Source organism: Malurus melanocephalus, unplaced genomic scaffold (assembly GCF_030028575.1).
Source record: "Malurus melanocephalus ecotype Western Australia unplaced genomic scaffold, MMel_1.1 scaffold_165, whole genome shotgun sequence".
NCBI classification, from domain to species: Eukaryota; Metazoa; Chordata; class Aves; order Passeriformes; family Maluridae; genus Malurus; species Malurus melanocephalus.
Genome location: NW_026623397.1, coordinates 1,374,039 through 1,397,279, shown reverse-complemented (window position 1 = coordinate 1,397,279; position 23,241 = coordinate 1,374,039). Strand labels below are relative to the sequence as shown.

The 23,241-nt window shown below is 40.8% G+C and overlaps 1 protein-coding gene across 2 annotated transcripts in view; it reads left to right on the top strand.

The window, feature by feature from the left end:
- The window catches only part of BRSK2 (BR serine/threonine kinase 2), a 300,274-nt gene that overhangs the window by 140,578 nt on the left and 136,455 nt on the right, over window positions 1–23,241 (top strand). For both annotated transcript variants that reach the window (XM_057372174.1, XM_057372175.1), the window contains exon 2: window positions 6,410–6,504. In XM_057372174.1, the coding sequence (XP_057228157.1) occupies window positions 6,410–6,504 (95 nt within the window). The remainder of the gene's footprint in view (window positions 1–6,409; window positions 6,505–23,241) is intronic.

Genomic DNA, 23,241 nt, shown 5'->3' with positions numbered 1-23,241 from the left:
AGCAGAGGCATGTGGGTCTCAGTACTGATGAACCTCTCCTTTTATGCTCCTGCTGAGCATTTGAACTCTGATTTTAGTTCTATCATAATTACAGTTTATCCAGTTTAGAAGCAATTATTGCTTGAGCCCTCAGAACAGCCTTGTAAGCTCTAAGATCTCTCTGTRGAAGAGCCCATGGTCAAATTATTTCATTACCAACATGGGTAGCTCCCTCCTCATCCTTTCTGATTTCTAGATTTCTCCTATACCTTCTTTTCCCATTATGCAATTATAAATTGATACCATATAATTTGCCTGTCACTTGATGTAAGTCTGTGTTTATTTTAAATGCAATAATTAGATATAACAATTGCTATAGAAAAATAAACATCTCTTCAGGGAGAAGACTGAGTAATTAAGGGCAATTATTGGTTTCTGTAAGTAGGATGCTCAGTAACAAAGTTCTTTCCAGTGCAGCTAAGAGGAATATAAGGTGCACRTCATTGGAGACCAGAAATCTGTGCTCTAAAAGAATTGGGAAATGAAATGGAAGCTAATAATAAGAAATTATCTAGAGCTTTCTTTCCAGATTGTATTTAAAACACAGTTTTCCTGTTTGTAATATGTAAAACTTGGATAGGATTTCTATCCCTTTCCAACATTCTTTGTAAGGATTAATCAGTTAATCCTTCTACAGCCCTTGCAAGGTAAGTAAGTAAGTGCTATTATCCTTATTTTACAGCTATGGAAATCATGTTGCTGTGGGCCAAATTTTAATCCATTTTCCACTCTTGCAGATCTAAAGCAACTTCACTGCAGTCAGCAGAGTTAGACACTGTAACTGAACTGATTTAACCCTAATGGAAACTGCAGTGTTTGTGAAGCTTACTGTGGAGAATAAAGAGGAGGAATATTATGTTTTAAGATTGTCCTCCACCCACTTGAGATGTATTAATGCTTTTGTTTGCTTTAAGGGTTGATTTTGTGAACTGGCATCCTTGAGGTTTTGCAAGTCTTCCAAATATTATTGCTTGAAGTTTTCAGGAATCAGCATCCACAAATTCTTGTAAGATTTACAACAGTAACCTCCAATTTATGGGGATAAATTAAATTATTTTTATCTATAAAGATCATATGTACAAAGTTCATATGCAGAAATAATGTACACACATCAAGCTTTTTAAAAACCAGTGCACTTGAATTTGGCAGCCTAGAACTTTCGTTTCTCTTTTAATCCAGATACTTTGCTGCCAGTACGAGTCTGAGCCCTGAAGTAAACCACAAATGTTTGTGTCTTGCAGTGCCTAGATTAACATTTGCAGAGTATTCATTGACTTGAATTAATTGGCAATTAGCTAACTCAAGTTAAAAGAGGAGTGATATTTCTCTCTAGACATTCCTTTAATTGCTCATCCAGCCGAAATAGACACTGCTGGCCAGACCAGGGCTTTCCACTCGTTTTTTAAATTTTTGACAATGCGCTCTGAAGTGAAATGAAGAGCAAGCAACATGTGTGTGCAGATGATCTTCTGAAAATCAGTGGCTAGTTTCCGTACTACAGAAATTTATCAGTACTTAGGTTGGTTTTATTTTGAAAGAAAACAAAAGACTTCCATTTACCATTGGAAAAAATCATATGTACTAAATATAGCAAATGTACCTTCACTTTTTGAAGTAGTTATTGTCCGTACGGTTAAAAATGAGGATAACAAGCTACTTGTGTTTAACATTTCTAAAAGACTGGGAATATAATTGACAATGAATATACAATAAGTGCTGTATTTAAACAACAGAGTTGTTTCATTATTTATTACTCTCCCTTTCGCACTTAAAAAATAGTTTCTTTCCARTCGGTGTCTTTGGCAGACTTCAAGTTTGGATAGTATTAAAAACATTCTCTCTTGTTCCTAGAATGTTTCTTTCTCCAATGAAGAGCTGTAATAACAGGATCATTAGTAAGATGCTACTATTTACACAACTGCAAAGTGCATATCAAATAGCACCAACTCCGAACTCTTAGTGCTTTATTCAGTCTGCTCGAGAAAATTGCTATACAAAATGCAAGGCAAAAGTAAATGTGTCTCTTCTGAAATCCTGTCCTTGGCTGAAAAGTCATGAAGGTGATTGCCAGTTATAATATTGGCCACTTGCTGTGGTCATGGATTCACAGTGAATATATTGTCTCAGCTAGAGGGAAGCTTTTATTTCTCCATCTCCRCAGAGTATTCTTCTTGGGTAAAAGAAGCATCTTCTCTGTGTACTGCTTCAGGATGGGCTGTCCACCTTTCCAGCTGAACTAAATCTGTCCCTTGCTCATCACATAAGCTCCTGTCCTTTTCAAAAAAGATCTGTGTATCTGTAAGCATCCACAGAGTGGGAGTTTGCCAGCAGCAAAATGCACAGGCGTAGTTRTTAGCAGGTCACTGCCTCATTGGGCTCTATGAGGCCTATACACTTCCCTTTGCTCTTCTTCCTTCAATGGCATCTTTGTGTCATCTGGGGTTTCTCATGTTCATTGGTTTCCAAATTGTGGCTTTTAATTATGAAAAGACAGTGTTAACTTACACATCCCCTTGCTCTTCAGCATGTTACTGTTTTCTTCTTTACTCCCCAAACTGCAATTATAGGGCTGGTTCTGATGCAGTTCAGTGGCTAAGATCAAAAGCAGCCCGATGTTTGCAGTTCATTGSATGCAACAACCGATTTGAAAGCCCCAGCATGTCAGTGTCCAGAGTCCCCAGGAATGACCTATAGATGGAGATCTGAGGTGTGYCTGAAGCAGTGAGCGTGTGACAGCTATGTGGGTGGTTGAGGGAAACTTCAAGCAGTTGATTCCCACAGCATCTTAGATTTTCTGTCAGGACAGACCACAGTTAACTTYAGTAGTCACAAAGGTTACTTGCCTGCATTTGAGGGGTTAATTACTCATGAAGCTGACAAGTTCAAGCTCTATTTGTCAAGCCTGGCAGACTTGCTGTAAGCCAARCCAGTGCAAAATATCCTCTTGGCAGCAGCAGCGTTGTTTGTTTTCCTTTGCAGAAGATGCAGGTACCTGTCATGGCCTGTGTAGATAAGATTTACAAATAAGATTTACAAAATTTACAAATTTACTTATTGACACATCTGTATTGGAGGATGAACTGCTCATTAACAGCTGCATATACAGGAGAGAGGAAAAAATGGAAGATGCASTGCCTCTTCAACAACCCTGTAAACACACCTTGGGCACTTGTTTCCAAGCAGGCATTTCTGCCACTTCCATTATTTCAATAACAGCTCAGCAGTATATGCACACAGTTGCTTCTCTCTAAGGTCTGTTATTATGTAGATAAATAATGCATCTTGAATGGTTTATGTTCTCTCTGTCAGTGGAAGGGCATCTTAAGAATCAGAAGCCCACAGAATCTCAAATCCACATTTAAGTAATCTCTCAGTAGCTACACAATYGACTGAAATTACAGGACAGAAACAAAAGTCCTGAGTACAAACCCTTCATGCTCCAGCTCAAGTAGGCTTTCTTCATAGGAGCAGGAGGGTGTTATCCTATAGAAGAACTTACTAAGAGGGATTTTTTTGGTTTTTTTGCTTAGGCTGGCATGCAAATGTCAGAAGGAAGTGGTCAGGGGAGGAGGGAGCAAGCAAGGCAGAGCGACRTGTTTTATTTTTATCCTAAAATTACTTTCAGTGAATTTAGTACAGTGAAAAGTGCTATCTTGGGCTGTTCRGAGGGTTGTCTAAAATTTCTATCTCCACAAAACAGACAGCAATGACAGTGCATTTCTTTTCTTGATTTTTAAAATGCAAATCAGGCAAAAAGGAAAGATGCATTAAATCTCCCATATTTTCTCATTCTGCCCTTTGATACCATAGTATAAATTCAGAATGGCTTCTTGAGGTCAGTGAAATTAATTCAGTATAAAATCAGTGTAATTCAGTATTGGTTTTATTTTTGCAAAGTGTTTGGTGTCTTCTAACATTTTATTGGAGTAAACAGAATGGTTTAGTCTGAATTWTTGAATTTCTGTGGTTTGTTAGTAGCTACAAGGACAGAGGACATGGTGAATATACCTTGTGCAGTGTGACAGTGTCCCAGAAGTTCATGGTTAAACCCTTCCACGGCTCAATGTCAGGGTGCTTCAGGGACCACAAAAGAAAAATAGTTTACAAATCAGCCATGATCAGTGGGACAGATGTCTTGATTTGGGAGCAACAAGATTTGAAWTCCAGCCCTGAGATATCAAAGTCTGGTATATCACTAGTGAAGAACCAGCTAGAGAGCAGTTGTTTCTCACCTTTATTGACCTCTGAAAATAATTGGTCTGCACCATGTTACATTACAGCACTGTGCACAGATCCTGGGAGTCTAGATATGAAGGACTGAGTTAGCAGTTCTGCTGCGMTTTGGAAGTGTAACTAAGAGCAGTGTAAAAGTGCTGTCATTGKGCTGCAAGAGTGATGCAAGGCTGTGGTTTGTGCTAGAAGCAGGAAGGAAGCAATCGGCACAGATTGAAACAGTGCACGCTTTCAACAGGGTGGTGCTGAGTAGCCTCCATCCAAACACAGAACAAAGCCAAAGAGAAGAAGTGTCAGCAAGGCTGTGGGTGCTCTGAACAGTGAACATAGAGCCAGTAGTGCTTTGCTTAATATTATAAATTGAATAGGAAAAATGCAGACAGAAGAGTGAGTGTGGCTGGACATCACAGCATCTTCCCCCAGCTCTGCTTCTCGGTTGGYTCAGGCAGAGGACATGCTCTTGCTATACACAGTTTCAAATGGATTTGTCAGTGCATTGCATTCTTACTTTTTGTGACTTGTTTATGTCGTGGCTGAAAGTGAGGATGTCAGCATTTAACCAGATGAGACTGAGAAATTATGTGACTAGAAATATCCAGAACACTTGTGCATGCTATAAAAGAGATGTGACTGGAAACGAGTTGGGAGTTTATTTCTCCTCATAATAGCCAGTGATTAATAGTTCCAAATTTGTGATTAACTGTGTAGCAAAAGGATGGACAAGTACCTGCAGAAGATTGCTGAAGTCCCGATGAAACTCTCGTTCACTTAATTGGGCCTAGTTTATAGTAAGGCAATAGTCYATTTGTCCCTTCATAAGATGTGAAGTCCTGTGTTCAGTGTTTCACTGGGCTGAAAAACTGTCGGGTTCAAGTTCCAGATAAAGCACTGCGTTTGTCTTCATGGTTCACATTAGCGGACGGAGTTGGCTTCTTAACTGCAGCCTAACCTAGGATCTGGGAACTCACTTAGACTCTTTTCTCCTGTTTGGTATCATTGCTCATAAATGCTCTGCAAAGCACARCAGGTCTTAGTGACACTGGGGAGGTGCCATTTCTTTTTTAATTCAGTTATAACGGAATTAACCTCAATGGCAATTTGTAWTGTAGTGTGGGGAGTGGGATGGGATCCAGCCTACTAGGTGTTGTGCTKTATGAGCATGTTAGACAAGAGTAAACCTTGAAGAAACAAACAAGATCTCTCTTGAAAAACCTATAAAGTACAGTTTTCCCAGCTGTTTCTGTTTTTCCAAAACAAATGTTCTTAATGGCAGTAGAGTTGAGAGTTCAGGGGACCATCTTAAACTCACTAGTGGGAGGTATCTCAATGTACCTACATGTAAGTCACAGATTCAGATGAAAATTTTGCAGAAGATAATGGCTCATGTATGTTACTTACCTCTTTCTTTTGACTCTTGGTGTTTCATTCCATATTTTGATAATAGTTCAAATATCCTAATCCTGATAGGGATATCAATATCCTTTTGCCAATTTAATCAATTAACAACACTACCTTACTTGAGGACAAGAATATAGTAAGTAATAACAAATAAGAACTTAGAATTGTATCGGTACTTGCTGATGTTCCTCCACACCACAATGGCATTCATCACAGTGTTAACTTTATCTGGCAGGTTAAACTAAAACAGTAAGGGAAACCATAATTACGTGGCTTTTTACTGTGATCATGGAAATTTTGGAAGGAGCTAGAGAAAAGTARAAGCTATGGCTACACTGCAAACATTTGACCATCTAGTTTTGTTGATTTCCAAGCTTTTGTTGATGTCAGGTGTCAGCAAAAGCCCTTAGTCCAGTGTGGTTCAATTRCCAGAACTTCTTACTGGTAGAATGCACTTTGAGTGGTGAAAGTTGGACTACAGAGCTCCAACAATACCAGTTTTAGTAGCAGAAGCTGCAGGAGCATCAACAATATTGGTGGCTTCACTGCCAAATGGTCACAATGTGGGCTGCAGGGTCTTTACTCACCAGACCTTTTCTGGCTGGAAGAGATACTAATGGGAATTTGTTTGCATATAAGTTGCCAACAGCTGGATGGTGTTCTAATAGGAAAAACCTCAACAACTATCCTCAACCTCTAACCAATTCTTTCWTTCTATTTTGCTTTGTTTCTCCTGCAGGGCTTGTGAAGTTGGGGGTTCACTGTGTCACGTGTCAGAAGGTCGCGATAAAAATTGTCAACAGAGAGAAGCTCAGTGAGTCGGTGCTAATGAAGGTAATTTTCTAATGTGAGATTTAAAAAAAAAAGATTAAGTTCCTGGCTTCGTGTCTTCTGTTCCATGCAAAATTAATATCTTTAATTATGTATAACAAACATCCCTGTCAGTACTAGGATTATGCGGAGCATAATAACAATAATTTAGTTATGGGGGAGGTGAGGGCAGCTGAAATGAAATGGGAGAATGCCTGTGCTTTGTGCACAAAATAAATGGTCAGCTGCAGTCAGTGCTTCTCTGCTGGGGCCATTGTGTGTGTTGGGCACCTGACTTCAGGCACTACAACAGTGTAGTTTTGGTACAYTGCGGGCTGAGGTGTGCAAATGTCAGTATGAAGAGATTTAACAGAGCCTGGTGGATCTGTTACTTGAATACTCCTACTGCTTGTTCCACTGCATGGGTTCTTTATGTTCTCATCTGCCAAGGTCCATGACTGCTTAAAGCGATTGTAATTCTGTTTACAATCCACAGAGCTGTGCCATTGGAAACCATCAAAGTGTTTGTCTCGRTGGTCCCAATGACTGTTAAGTGTTCAGAAGAGCTTAGTTTGTTTTTTACCTAGCTTGTGATTCTCCTCACATGAATGTCATTGATTGATCTTGGAAACCTAAAAATAAAATAAATGTATGCATAGCAGTTTATTCATGTGATTTGGTGACTAGAGGGGCTAAATTCAGCTTGATGGGAGGGAACACAACTGCACTGCAATCAACAGAATTCCGTCACGCTGTCACCTGCAARTTACGCTAACAGGTTTGCATGCAGTGTTGAGCACTTCGTTGAGGTGACTTCCCTATATAAGCACACAGAGCTTCCCTATATAAGCATGTCTTTACACTGCTGTTTCCCATATGGACTTCTGTGTCAGCTGCTTCCCAGCACAAGTAAGTGTAGCAACCTTACTCAGAGCAGAAGGAAAACGGAGTTTAAGCAAATGTGCAGCAATGAATGTTACACAAAACATGTAAGTTTCTAATTTTTTTCAGACAAGGATTCTGAAAGTTTCTATTCAATTGTAACATGTTCAGACTTTACTTTTCTGGAATTTCATTGATGTATTCCCTCCCTGCAGTACTGTGGATTCAAACAGACTTCTAATATGATTAGAAAGTAAAATAGGTAAGAAAATTGTGTGTAAATGGTAAAATCTGAATGGGGCACTAAGCCCTGAATACTTTCCAGAGCAAAATAATAAGAATATTTATTTAAAAACATGAACATCTTGTGAAGTGAGAGACACTGTCTGGTATTTGTATAAAACATTTTATTTACCTCACTGATTTTCAGAGGAGGCAAATCACTTTAGCATAGCAAAGCGATCTCTCTGCTTTAGCTATGTTGCATTACCTCGGTTGTAGTATGAAATCTGAGTGGTGAAACGGTGTGTTAGGCCCTTGTTTACACWGCCACATGCTGCAGCGTGCCATGTTTTCTGTAAGATTGTACAGCATTCTTCTCCAGAGGAAATTACACGTTGCATTGTGGTTCTCATTTTCTGAGTCTTCTTGGTGCAATTTTCTCTTTCAAGGATTCTGTTCTCTGTGCTCAGGAGGTTGGAACAACAGATGGGATTGAAGTGGTTTGCCCAGTTCTTACATAAATTCAGTAACCGGATGTGTTTTCAGGAATGCCCTGTGTCTGGTGGTCATGGACAGAGCCTGAGACTTCTGAGTGAATTTAGAATTGACTGTAGTGTTAGCCAGTTTAATCCAGTCTGGATGGAGGGGAAARGTCCTTGCAGATTTTGGCAATCCCAGTGTGACCACTGCAGAGCATCCAGCTGACAGCTTGCTCTGTGGAGCCAGCAGCCACAGGGAGATAGCCAACAGAGAGGCCAAGCCACCATGGTGTGGTGGCATTCCTACTTTGCAAGTATTCCCAGKAGCTTATCAGTTCCAGTGTCTGTCTTTGCCAGTGGGCCGTGCAGAGCAGCCCCTGGAGCCAAAGGATTCAAGACCACAGCTTCTCTTCCAAGCCAGGCCCAGACTGATGGATTTTGTTTTAATCCATCCTTGGACAGAAAAGCTGGATCTGACAAACATGCACACCTGCCACATGAAGCTGTAACAGTGCAGTGCTGTGGCCATTTATCCTAGAGCATAAGGAAGAAGTCTGCCTCACAGTCCTTTCAACATCTAAAGTGACAGGCATAAGCAAATGCAGCAGGCTGCTTTCTTTGTCATCATTATTCTGTTTTGACTTGCTTCTTGTAGCCTTCATTTCTCCAGTGCTTTTGCAGTGTGTTATTCTGTATGTTCAGGGAACRGTCCCTTCTCTCTGCAGCTGCTCTTCATCTGAGCTGTGCAGAATTGAGAGGCATTTGGTAAAGTGCTTTCTAATCATAACGTTGTAGTATCGATATTTCTGGAGAGAAGAATTTGGAATTGAAGCAGCTGGTCTCAATTAGCAGAACTGCTGCTATGGAGATGATGCACGGGCAGGCACGATGCAGCACAGGCTGCAGTAAATGTATCATCCAAACGTTYCCTGCCCTGTCAAGGGATGGGGCTGCTCAGTGCACATGCAGCCTTTTGCTTTGTCATGCTCTGACTTGGTAAACACAGGCTGGGGAGCAGTGTTCCTTTCCTAGCTCAGGCTTGGGCCTCTCTGGCATCCTGGCTTTGGGGCAAAGCTGCAGATGTAATTTCACAGCTGAGGAAAAAGGGTTGGTTCTGTTCTTGCTCCTGCCTTCCCACAACTGGTAAAAGCTTCACTGGGTTTCTTCAGCAGCRCTGTGGACACCCCCGCTGATATGGAGACCTGTGTCCCACAGTACTTCCAGGTKGCCCTAGCACAAATTGGCAGGAAARATTTCAGAAAGCAGTTGCAACAGGAGAGTGTTGAGATTGAAATAGTTCATTAATTTCCCTGAATTACGTCTGGATCACTGACAGGGAAATTAGGCCCAGAATAGAAAAAGTTGTCTATAAAGCAATAAGGTTTTCTGAGCAGGCAGGTTCACTACTGATGGTTGCATTTTCAGTACCAGTACAAGCATTTGGAGTTTATAACTTCAGAATATAAAAGTTAAAGCAAATCTTTCCTCTGATATTGCAAAAACTTATTTGGAAACATTGAAGTGTCTCATGAGATATACTCAGAAAAGTCCCTTCTCCTCTTTACTGCCTCAGCCCTCTTCCACTCCCATCTTCCAAAGAATAAACAACAAAAAACCTACTCTTTGGTGAACCATCAGACAAAATATTGTTTGGGCAGATAGTGGTGGTAGAAACAATGGGAGCATGAAGGGTGAAGAATGAGAAGGGGACAGCTGGCCTTGGTCTAATTACTTGAACATGCAGGCATCCTCAGAAAGCCACAGATGTCCCAGGCCTGATGACTGGAGCCCAGAGCTCCATATGTGTGCTTTGTGTCCATGTGCCTTTTGTTTCTTCTGGGTGCTTAAGGGCTGGCCTTGAAGCAAGGCAGATATTTCCAGGGCAGGGGATGGGAAGAAAAGCAGTCCCACTGTTATGGAGCTGTTTTAACACAGGTGGTGGGTTTGGGGAGGCTCTGAGTTGGTTTGGTGTCTTGTGGGCTAATGACCTCTGCTTCCAAAAAATTCTGAACACAATTCTCTGTGTTTCTGAACCAGGAAAGCTCTTGCAAAGATCGCTACTGGGGATCCCCGATTGCCTGAAAATAGAGTGGAAGGATAGGTAGGAGAATCGAATGTCAGTTCCTCTTGGAACTGACAGGATAACTTAGGGAAGCATACTTGTAAATAACCTCTGCTTTGCATGGTCTTTTCATCATCTCTTCCTTCTTCCCGAGCTTCTAGGTCAGTTAGTGTTTCTCTCTCTGCTACCTTATCCTACTTTGGAGTCTTTCCTTCTTTCTCCATTTTCTTTCAATTGTTCTTTTGTCTCTTTTTAACCCATTCATTCTTCATTCCTCTCTATTCTGTGACTTCCTTTTTTCTGTTTTTCCCTCTTTTGCTACAGAAAGTCATGTAATTGCTGTCATTGTTGCAAAAATTGCTRAAATGCAGCATGTTTAARATGCCTGTTCCTCAAAGAAAAAAASTTTAGAAATTGGGCACAATTTAGAAAGTAAGAGAGAGTAAGTAAACAATCAGAGATCATGTTTTATAAGACTGGGGGGACTTTCTTTATTAAACACAAGACTAAGACATAGGTTAATTATGCTCTGTAAATACTAATGAGGAGGATAGGCATGTGATAACAGCGGATATTACAGTCTTGGGTACAAAAAGCTGATTGGAAACTAATAGTTGTAAGCTGTAGATAGATTAAATGTAGAAATAGTAGGCCTGTTTGACCACTGGAGGAAGTTACTAATCGGAACAAGCCACCCAAAGCTCTAGGGAGTTTTTCTCCTCAAAGACAATTAAACTTCACCTTAAACTGCAGTGTGTTTTTCTAAAAACCGAAATCTTAGTTCAACTGCAGATGCTGGACGTGAAGCAGGAAGTTGAAGATGGTTTCCTGATCCATGCTATACATTAGCTCGGATTAGATCAATGCAACAGCCTYTCTGGCCTGAAAATCCATGGAGCTGTGAATTTCAGTCATACACTTGAAATCTGTGAAAAGTCACATATCCCTGTCTGGGGCATAAAAGAGATGTACTTGTGTAAGATGTCTGTAGAAGCAGGGATTTAGGCTCCCCCAAGTGAATTTAAAGAAGGTAATACTTGAGAACAGCATCTTCTACTTGGAATACCTTATTTTCAGACTTTTCAAAGAACAGACTGTGATACTGGGTGACCTAGCTGTCCTCAGCTGCTGACTGCAGACTGGTCTACAGAAATCATTACCAGAATATCAGAACAGTGGCARGGAGAAGCTAAATCTGAGGCAGAGACAGAAGTGGACTGAAGTTGCTTCAAGTTCAGTTTTGATCATAACAAGGGCAGTTTCCCTGAAACTTAGAAAGCCAAACTCACCTACTCCAAACTTCAATTCCACCAAATCAATATTTTTTCTAACGTATGCAATAGTGACCTGATTGTTTTCCAGCACAAGTATTTAGGAGTTTTGCTATTGATTGCAGTGGAAATGGCATTAAGCTGCTGCTGAATCACACTGAGTACCTCTACCATTGTGAAGAAATGAACAGAGACAAGGCCATGGGATATCCTCAGTGAAATGCATTTAAAATAATCTAGGATACTGGCATACAGGATTTGGGAGGTGGTTATATTAAAAATACAAAATGGGAGGGAAATTATTTCCATTTATTAAACAGAAGTACCAAGAAAAAAGGTTTTAAAGCATTCATCAAACTTTGCAGGACTCCCTGATTAAGAAGCACTATGCTAACTTGCTGACATTCATCTATTATTCTTCTGATTGGCTGGCATATTGCTTTGAGGAGAAAATAACCCAGAAGACCCTGTACTTGTGGGGAAAAAAAAAAAAAAAGATGAAAGGATAAAGGAAATTAAATCTCTCCAGAGCATGCACATGCTCATATWTTTTCTTGCTGTTGAACATGCAGTTTTCAATGTATAAATGARTATATTCATGCTTAGACACTCTCATCCTCATTGTGGTTTATCTTTAACCTGGAGCATTACCATATGTTTGTCAGCTTTTAGCCCTGGAAGAGAGCAGATTAGAAGTGTGTGTGTGTATATGAGTGTGTGTGACATGCGTAGGCACTGAACAAACTGCAGGAATGATTGGCACCCATCAAAGACCACAAGTGCATGAACACACGCTTATCCGCTGCCTCTATGACCCTTGTTCTTATTCCAGTAGCAACCCAGTYAGCACGGCACAGCATCCTGTCTGCAAGTCTCTCTTCTGAGTTCAGTGAGATAAAAAAGCACCTTGCAATATTAAAAATCCAGGCAAAATAAAAGGGGCTTTTCTTTTTTCCCCTGGCTCCCTTCTGCTAGAGGGAGTTTGGGATTAGGGATCTGTTACTGAATGTATAATGCAGAGTGTTTTGTTTTAAACTGAAGCTGGTGGGGAGCCTGTTCACTTGTCATCTGTTTGAGCAGTTAAAGAAGTTGGGTAATTGTATTTTCTTTCAGAGAATGACGCTCCGCCTCCACTTTCCACCACATCCACAAGGAACACAGTTTGAGGTATTCCTAAAGGAGGAAATTAAACAGGAATCTTGAGTACATGAYGTACCTGACAGAGGAACAAACCTGTCAAGTGTGCATAGTGCCTTTTGCTTTCTAAAGTTAGCATGATCAATTGAGGCATTTGGGCAAGCTATTAAAATAATTGGCCTTATTTTTCCACCCTACTGTTAATTTGAATTACAGCAGTCTAGCTCAAATGGTTGTTATACCCAAGACGTTCTACCCACAGCCTTGTGTGTGCAAACTCACAGACACAGTCTACCATGCTCGTGTGCTAGGTCAGTCATACAGCAATAATTGTCCTTCATGAGCCCAGACCAGAGCTAGCTGGGWACCTGAAACATCAGACTCCCCCAGCCTGGATAGTCTCTCTAGCAGAGCCACCTACGGCTGTGGTCTCTGTTAATGCCAGATGTGAACTGTGAGTCTGGTGAAGATTAGGTTTTCTAATCTGGAGCTCCAGGATCTTCGGTGCAGTAAAAACTTTCTTTTTTTTTTTTCTGGCTCACTGAAGGTTGATGAAAAATGCTGAAAAGCATTGGATTTTGATCTGACTTAAGCTAAAACCTTTAAATTGACTTCAATGAGCATTTCAGCCAGCTCTGTTCTGTGGCTAATTAATCAGGCTGAAGAAGTACAGGCTGAAACCTATCCCCATCTTTAGAGAGTAGTAAATATCAATGGACTGATCCATCCCAGTTGAGAGATCTAGTCCATTCCTGYATATAGCAGGCAAACCATTTGAATGAAGACTTTGTTCAAAGATTAATTTTTTTCTGAAACAACTGGATGGTGCCTTGTACCCCAGCACTACCTTTCTGTAAGAAGCATTTCCTAGCACTGCATAGCTTGGGCTTCCTAGCTCAGRAAAGCTGTGCAAGTTAATGGATATTTAACTGGTACAACTGAGAGCCAAGGACTGGCATTGCACTGTCATTTAGGGGATACAGGCTCTTCCTGTTTGTTTTGCATGCTTCTATCCAACATGAACATTTTGCTGATCATTTGTTAAGTATAAACCAGGCCTCACTCAGTCTATTCCCTGCAGTTTGTGCTATTAAATAGTTGGCACAAATTTAGGGAAAATCTGGRAAGGCTCAGTCTCAGTGCAGTTTACTATTAATTCCAGAACTGTCAGATGGAGCTCGGTGTACTGTACTATGGGTTTGCTCTGCTGCTGTTAGAGCACATTGATCTCTGTAGCTGTCAGTTTTTAGGAATTTGAGCATTTCCTCTTTTACCAGGTGTTGTTTTTGAACTTGCTGCCTTGCCTTCTGGCATCCTGAGATGCTGTATCCACAGCTAGCATGAATTTAACACACTGGTCTGTTCATGAAGAGTGCTCCTGTAGCAATTGTTTGCCTTCCCCTGCTGTGGATGAACACACCACACAGAGGAGACTCCAGAGCTTGAGTTTAAAATGGTGTTTCACATCCACCTCCAAGAGGATCTTTCAGGTGTGAGTGCACTGAGAGTGCCCAAGCCCAGCTGCTACACAGTGACAAAACCTGCAGTCATAGCATGGTTGATTTTTCTCCAATGTGGGAGCAGAAATTGCTGCTTTGTCAGAACACCTGCTGTTCTTCAGCCCTGTGGTATAATGGAACATGTTGTGCTCAGCTGCAGGGGGAGGCAGCAGCAAAGGCTTTGTGTTGTGTGAGGGATAATGGAGTTGTTACCTTAATTTTCTACAAACCATAGGGAAGGTGAGACTGAGTTTAATCTTGAACTTGTGCATCTGTTGCAGTCTCTCAGCTTGTAGCAATTGCTCAATAACATCTCTTTGATARCACCATGCATTGCATCTGGTAGAAATAGGGACTTTTAAAAGTGGTGAGAAATTCTGGGGTGCAGAATGGCTTTTTCAAGAATGCCTGGTGAAAACTCATTCAGGCAAACGAAATCATTGCCCTTTCTGGAAATCTGGCACTGGTGCTCCAGACTATGCTAAAATTAACACATCCAAAGTCTGGTTTTAGAACATTTTGGTAAGACAGGGGTGAATAGCTGTCAACACTCAAGAAGAAGAATCTGGCCTACAAAACAGGATCACTTGTTCCTGTTCCTGGCATATATACCACAGACACAAACATTCTTATATTGCAGCTTTCCCAAGTACCTCCTCCTCTGTACACTGAGTAGGAAAGTTGTGAGGAGATGTCACTGGTGCAAGGTGTAATGCAACAGAGTGCAGCTCTGTAGTTTTTTTCTGCTTTTGGATTTGCTTTTGGTCCAAGAAACAAGCATTGTTTATCATCTGTAAGTTTCAAATGCAAGCAYAGCTACAGGAACTAAGTGATAGCAAGATGTATAAACCTTCTTTCATCTCAAGTCTGTTTCAGAAGGAATCGGGGTGTGTATTTTAGCTTATTCCTCCAGTTCCTAGTAGCTTTTTGTATTCCTCTGTACAGCTCTATATATCATCTGTAACCGAGGCTAGAAGATCTAAAATGAAGAGGAATCACCAGAATATGCAAAAACCATCATAACAATTGTATCAGGAAATGGGGATTGTGTTACTAGTGTTCTTTATTGCATCTGAAGCAGATTTTCTACAGTCATGAAACAAACATATAGTTGTCTTATGAGAATKCCTAACAGATTACATTTTTACGGTGTTCTGGAAATCTGGTCACACTGTCAGAAATCTGTCACCATGGATCCTTGTAACAGACTGGAGTTTACTATTTCTCTGTGGTCAAAAATCTGCTGTGCATTTCTAGTTCTCTGTGTGTGTAGACAGTCCAGCAGGAAAAACTTGTTGTCAATAGAGGGAAATTTCCCCCATCTGTAAAATACTTTTAACATAAAGTTCTTTTTTAGAGATCTTTCTTCTTATATTTCTTTCCTAATACCCTGAAATAAATCCCCTCAGTCTAATGTTCTTATCTCTTTTCTTTGATGAATTTCCTCTCTTCACTTCTGCTCCTTCAGCTGTCCCTGAATTTCCTTCCTAAATCCCTTTTATCCTTTGCTAACCTCCTGTCGTCCCTCACTGTCCACTGCAGCACTTCCAAAGCAGAAAGGAAAGACGAACAGAGTAAGAGAGTACTTACTATCCTCTAGGTATTACGGGTTCATTTTATCCTCATTTCCACCTCTTAAAYCAATCCCTGATTTGTCAAATCCAGAAAATAAAAACATTGCCTTAAGAACAAATGGGTAAGATCGTTGGACACAGGGCAGAGTGGCAGACAGCTGTTATCACAGTCATCTGGGGTCATGTTTTCACTTCCTTTTCCTCTAGGGGTGTAAGCTGGGAGTTTAGTAGCCACAAAGTAGCTTGGATTAGGAAGTAGTCTTGTGGAGATAGCTAAGAGTACCACCCCCTTTCTGGGCAGCAGTGCAGTCAAACTGTAGATTTGGTTGCTCTATAGTACCAGAATATCCMCAATACAAGACAAGGTACCTGGGTCCTGCTCAGTAGACTAGCAGAATAAAAAGATGTATTTCACAGGAACTGACCTGGAAATCCAGCAGCTGGTAGAAACAGATCTAAATATTGCCTATAAGAATAAAAAACACGCTCTGAAATCTGTTAGTATCAAAGCCTTCATTTCTGAAGATAAAAGGTGCCCTTGCCCCCCTGCATAGCTGTTCAAGGCTGATAGTGGTGAGGASACTGTTTTTTTAGGAAAAAGCACCACTTACCAGTGCCTGAGGACATGGCATCTGCTTGGTGCTGGGCAACAGCCCTTGCTGCTAGTGCACTGAGAGCGCCTGTATTTCATTTTGCCAATCTTGCTACCTGGCCCCTTTTCTTGGCAGACACCAATGATTTAGTGTTTCTGTGCATTTGTTTAGCTGCAGACACATCTCAATACAAATTGAGCCAGGGTTGACTCTCAAATGTCAAGTCCAGGGTTGATGACATACTGCCTTGGGAAGAGAGGAGATATTAAGGATGAAGAAATCTAAGACAGACAGATTGTTAGAGTGTCCAGGAGTGAAATATTGGACAAATGTGCAGAATCATAGAAACAARGGTTGCAAGGGACCTCTGAGGGTTTGTGCAGTCCATCCTCCCACTCRAACAAGGACTGCTGTTGCCATGGGTCATCTGTAGGTTTGTCTAGCTTGGTTTTGAAAACCTTAAGGGACTGAGATTCATCAGCTTCTGTGGACAGTCTGTTTCAGTGCTGCATTACACTCCTAGAGGTTTAATTCATCCCTAATGTCTAACCTGAACCCCACTGCAGATGTGAAGAGAGAGACTGGCCAGCTATCATGGCTGTTGCCTTCAGTAATAAATAAACTGTGTCAGTCATCAAATAAAGATTTTGAGCAATTTTTAAAAAAAATCTATAGGAGCTGAAAGAAGAAATACTACCTTGGAGCTGCAGAGAGAGTACTGAATGTTGCAGCCTTATGGTAGAAACAACTAATCAATGAAATTAAGAGTCATGTCACAAAAATATAGTATGAAAAGGGTCAGCAATATCAAAATTGATGAGTAAAACTGAGGCTCAGCAGGCCAGCATACAAAGAATGGGGGTCTCAACAGCTGAACATAAGCATAGCAAGAAGTGGGTTTAGGACTGATTCAAAGGCTATTTTCTGAGGGGACTGAGGCTTAAGTAGCCTAAAGGAAGTCWTGGTAATGATCAATTTCATTTTTGGTCTGAATACCAACAAGAGAGCAACCACATTAGCAGGCAATGCAGGAATGCTGTCTTAGAGCCTGCCTGGAGACTTGAGAGAACTGATACCTGAGAGAAGGTAACACTGAAAGTAAGACAACAAATGGCACTGGGCTGGAATAAAGGACATAACAACATGAATTTCTGTGATTTAAGTATTAGATACAAATAGAATTTTAGATCTAGACAAGTTCTGTAASTGTAGTTTGAGGAACAACTAGCAGGCGCTAGATGAAATAATTAACATATTGACATACCTTCACTGCACTGCTAAAGAGGTCTTAGCTATTTCTGACTCTTTCATTTCTCACTCTCTCAAATTGCTGGTTCTCACAGAGGCTTGACCTCCATCGTCTATCATCTCTCCAGCTGTCCCTTTCATTACAGTTTCTATTTATCTTCCACTTGTTTACCAGGTGCAGATCATTAGAAATGCTTGATTTCTCTCCCCTTATTTTTACACATTTTTTGAATGGCAATACCATTGATATAATTCCTTCCTTATTGCTATAACTGTCTGCTGCTACTGCAAATACAATTTTCTTCTCCTGTTTTGATTCTGAGTCCTCTATGTGCTGCTCCTTAGATTACCCCACACCTATCCTTCTTTACAGCTACAGTAGCTGTAGTATCCTCAGACCTTTAGCTGTCAGATACTAATACTCACATATCTGCCTTAGAAACTTTCATTCATCTTTTTTTAGAAACTTTTTAAACTTAAACAAAACTAGGGGCTATGTACATCCTTAACCTTAAATAAGATGCCACAATCCTGCCATCATTGTCTAATGATCTTATATCAGCTCTCTGACCTTCAGTAGGACAGAATGCAGAATTTAACACAGCCTGATTTAAATAAAGTGCTGTAAACAGCCAGTCAGAATCACCAGGTCCTTTATTTGCATATGCAGATATGATTTTTTAAAGTTACAATGTCTCAGCCAGGGCACATCAACATTTCAGGCATTRTTCTTTCAGTCAGGACTACAAATGCCTAGACCTGTAGCACACAATGTATTGGGAGATATGGGACAGCCCAGCAGATTTAAAAAATTCAGGGCATAGCAAAAATAGTTATGTATTGATAGATTTAATACCTAATAGACATTTAGATAACCTGAGCTTAAAGCCTATACTTAATCYTTTTAGAAATTAAGAGTGTGTTTCAGGATTTTATAGGCCAGGCATGTTCCTAGGAATGTTTCAATGAATTAGTTTTCATTATGAGATTCAGGAAGCTAGCGATGTAGTAGTTGAAAGAAGAGGATTGCTCCTGCATGCAATACATCAGAATGTAYTGGTGCTGGATGGGAATTTTTTAATGGATTTAGTAGATGATATGGAACAGATACTTATTGTCTGGTGAACACGTGGCATATGACATAGTTCTGCTACTCRTCATGGAAATAACTTTCATTCATTTTCAATCAAGACTTCTGTGACTCAAAATATATATAAACCATACTAGTGTAATCTCAGAGTTATAAGAGGATTCTACTCCTGTTAGATTCAGCAGAACTGCAGCTAATTTCTGCAGTTCTTTTTATGCTATGTCATCCCTGAGATAAAGCTCCAAGGCTCCCCGATCCTCTTGCTATGATAAATAWTTTTTTCTGACCCATGGGCATTTTCACTCCACCCTTTTTATGCATTTTCCAAGCCATAACCTCCTTCTTCTCAAACAGATGATTTGATTTTAGTTCATTTTATTTTTAAGTGATTTCCTGGGGATGGGAGGGATTTCTGTGCACGCAGAGCAACTGTTAAACTGAATCCTCATTATAGTAACATCAAGTGGCTGGTTTAAACTGCTGACCACCCATCTGAGTCATTATGCTAAATGTTCTTTGCTCCTGGGCACCTCCCTCTCTGTGCATGCCACAGTGATGTGAGAAGGCACACAGAGGTTCCTGTGGGATCTTGACGTCTCACCCAAAGCACCAAAGGGCATGGGCTGCATGGCTTTGTAAGTTAATCTCTTCCCACAGACTTGAATTTACCCGATGGGTCTGCTGGTAGTGCAGACATAAAAATACACAGACAAGAAAACTGGAGTAGAACTGGAATAAGTTGTAATTAGTTGTTTGTAAATGTGTACATATACTTTAGAAATTGCACCTTTGAAAAAGCAGTGTGGGGGTAGCATGGTCCATAAATTGATTCCTAAAATATACTGCAGCATAAAACATGCACAGTATAATATATCTGATGCTACCTATATGGCTTCAGTTCCTAAGGAGGAYGTGTGGCTACTTGGTGAAAAACCAACTTTGGAGGCAGCAAAGATCAGAGGGGCTGTTTTCCTTCAGCCATTCATAGCTCCAGAATCTAAGGTGGCCCGTTTTTCCTGTTTGTGTAGTGATTTGCCTCTCATTCCCCTTTGCACATGCCCAGATAAGTGTAGCACTTGCTCTGGGATGTGTGCTGGCCATCTGCAGTGAGGTATGTGTAAATGTGTGCATACAATGCTTTAAGTGTGGCTGCCTTGTTTGGGTTCTTGTTAAGTACAGAATCTGAGAGGACACCACAGGGGTACAGATCCATCAGCTCCTGAACGTATTAGACAACAGTCTGAGTGGATTCCCAGCACCTTCTGGGAATTAGCTTCACAGAATAAGTTAACTGAAAAGATATTTATCCTCAAAAGTTAACTAAAAAACTCAAGGRAAAACAGACTTTGTGGCAGCTGTTTTTCTCCCCTCCACTGCTCTGTTTGCACTTTGTACTTCAACTCTCTCTTACCCTCAATTAACCAGTTCTTGATACCTRCCCGACTTCGCAAAATCAACCACTTAATCACAGATAAAGGCTGAACTTTCTTCTTCCTGGAACAGTTTAGCCTCTGAACCTTAGGTTCTGTGTATCTTTCTCTTCTCTAGCTTTTGCATTTCCCCAGTCCCGCAATCAAATTTGTTTTAAATATCCGCAAGTTTAGTGCATTTCTGTTCTATATTATTCCCTATGATGATGAATTAGCATGAGTGGAAAATGGGGTGAGCTTTCTGTTTTCATATTAGGAGTCCTAGGCTGCAGCATTATAAGGTGTTGCTTTAGAAAACTTGGAGCTGCTGGCTGGGGGAGACCATGCAGGTTCCGGCTTTGAAGGAGGATRAGACTATTTTTGCTTTGATTTTGGAGAGCAAGATGCCAGACAAGTTGAAATGGCTTTATTACATTCATATATCCAAAAGAAACAATGGGAAAAAGGGAAAAATCTGTTCCCTACCTCACCTTGRGCTCTAGCTCTAGTTTCATAACACATCCACAGCTCATTTCCATGATTTTCCTTTTCATTCACCTTCCAATACAAGTTGAACAAATGATACACTTAACTGACAGACTGTTTCATCCCTTTCTGCTAACCTTACTCTTTTTTTTGTGCAAATAACACATCAGACTTTCCAAGTAGTTCTTCATGTCACAACAGTGTCAGATATAGTGTGAGTGACTAATTGGACTACCAGAAGCCTTTTTTCCTGTTGGGCTTCATGTGGCAATCCCATCTCAGCTAAGCCTCCCAGTGTTGTGGAGAACGATTCCCTTGCGAGGTTTCATTAGTATTTATTTTCCTGTAGTGGCCATTTTATTTGTGGCTTTCTCTCCTCRTTTACTAAACTGCAACCTGTACCCTCTTCCATTCTGTAGTATCCCAAGGCTCTGTTTCTGCACAGTGTTAAGCACCTTGGGAAGTCTGTGCTGTGGATGTTTTCTGTCAAAGCCAGCCAACAGCTGAGTAACTGCAGGTTGCGTAACTCACAGTCTGGCCCGATGCGTCTTTTCATCGGAAAACAAAACAAAGCAGATGCCACAAACAGGTCGTTGTTTTATGATCTGCAGAGCTTCCTGCTGTCTGCAGCTACGCTTTGTGTTACTGCAGGACAGTGCTCTCTGTTTCAGAGGAGTCCTGAGCTTGAGCTGGTGAAGGAGCTGTGTGCTGGGAGACATTAGCCTTGAACTTGGGAGATCTCAAAGCTGGTACTTCTCAGGTACTTCCTGCCTTTTTACTGAGCCTGAAACATGCTGAGATGGGACTTCAGGAGTTTCAGGCAGAATTCTGTGGATACATGGGAAGTATATACAGTGTTGAGACTTCTTCTCCACAGGCTCTTCTATTATTCTGGCAAGGCTCTTGCAACGAGGAGTCAACAAGACTAACAAGAGTAGCTTGGTGGAATCAAACTATAACCAGTGTGGCCTTTTCCTCCTTTTGTATACTGATGTGAGGTTATAACCATATTTTCCTATCACTCAGTTGCTTTGGGGTCTTGAAAGCTGGGCTAAGCATACTTTGCCAAAATGAGAAGAGTAGGCTTGGTTCTGATGTATAGTGATTCATCGAAGCAGAACAGTGACCAGCTTTCCTATTCCAACTCTCCTGTTGTGTATGAATTTCAGAGGCAGGGCTCAGTAAAGCTCTTATTTATGTACAATGTTCATAGAGTTTGCCATTTGATTTAGGGATCTCCYGGGCAACTCATCTGCAATACAGGCTCTTATTTGCAGGGTTTATCACTAAGTCAGAAGGCAGCTTCTCTCCAAAAAGAGGCTGTCTGTGACCTTGAGTGTACTTGCGGTTGTTAGRTGCTTGTGTTGGTTTCCTGAGGAGCTGGAAGAGCCAATTTGGCMGTATGATTCTGCTTCTAAATGTGTCTGTAAAAACCGATTTTAGGTTTTCCTGTTTGTTTGTTTGTTTGTTGTTTTTTTTTTTTTCTCCGTGGCTTGTGGATCAAATATGTCCAAGTGAGAAAAAGGATTTTCTGTTTGCTAGTTTCAGAAACTCACTTATTTGGTAGAGATACCTGGAGGTAAAGCTTTACCCCTGAAGGTTAGTTGTTTAGGAACCAAACCAGGTATTAGTCCTTCTGTCATGGCTGTGCTTACTCTGCAAGGATGATAGGAGTGTTTAAACCTTGCTTGTGTCATTTGGCTACGCAGAATTGTCTGCGAAYGCTCAACAGGGAGCAAGAGGAGGTTCTTTTAAAGCTGTGCCAGCCGCAATGTGAAAATGCTTACGCAATACCAGCTCAGCAGTGCTGTTGGGAATAGAGCCTTGCTCGTTCCTCTCACCCTGCGCCAGGCAAGCTGAACCAGTGAAAATTGTGTTTTCATGCTGTCACTGCATCGAYGGTGGGGACTTCTGTGGTGCAGTTTTTTTTAGCTCCGTGTTGTCATGCCACTGTCTGATATAGCCATGTTGGCAGTCCCCTGAAGTGCAGCCACTTTTCTGGCTGTATGGATGCTTTTAAGCTAACCTATTATGGAAAGGCRTTACCTACCCCCTTGGAGCAGGAGACATCTTTCCTGATTTTCCTCAGAGTACCAGAATTGCTTCATTTGAGAAAAGGATAATCAAAATAAGATACTGCATGATAATCAGAAAATTTGTTCCTGCAATGCAGCATTATGAAAGAAAAAAAAAAAAAAAAAAAAAAAAAAAAAAAAAAAAAAAAAAAAAAAAAAAAAGAAAAAAAAAAAAAAAAAAAGGCAAGGGAGAAAGAGAAAACAGAGCAGTTTATCTCCCTGCACCATGCAGGGGAATTCAGAGCAAGAGAACTGTGTATTTGGGTCAGCTGAGTCCTAAAGGAGAATTCTCATGCAGTATTTTCAACCCATTTTCATCTATAGCTGTTGAAGATGCCAAACCTTAAAGGGGCAAATATTAATAAGAAATGATCCTATAGTTGTGAACTGCCTGTTCTGTTGCTGCTGCTATAATTTGAAAGGAAATCAAAAGAGTGGCTAGGGCATGTCTGCATGATGCAATTCAGGGTCATGCAGAGACACCTGAATTAGCTCTGAATGTGGCCATGTGGGGACAGAAACATGACAGTCATATCAGGGCAGCACTCAGCTTGGGCTCATTAGGCAGCTTGTTTGGAGCTAGCTAAGACATCTCTGCCCAGCATGAATATTTCTTAGTTGTCCTCCAAATGAGCTTAGGCTCTATCTAGGCCTGCCACTCAGTAACATTCTGAGGAAGTCTTGCCCCTGATCTCAGTGGACTTTGGAACAGACCTGGACATCATTTCAGAAAG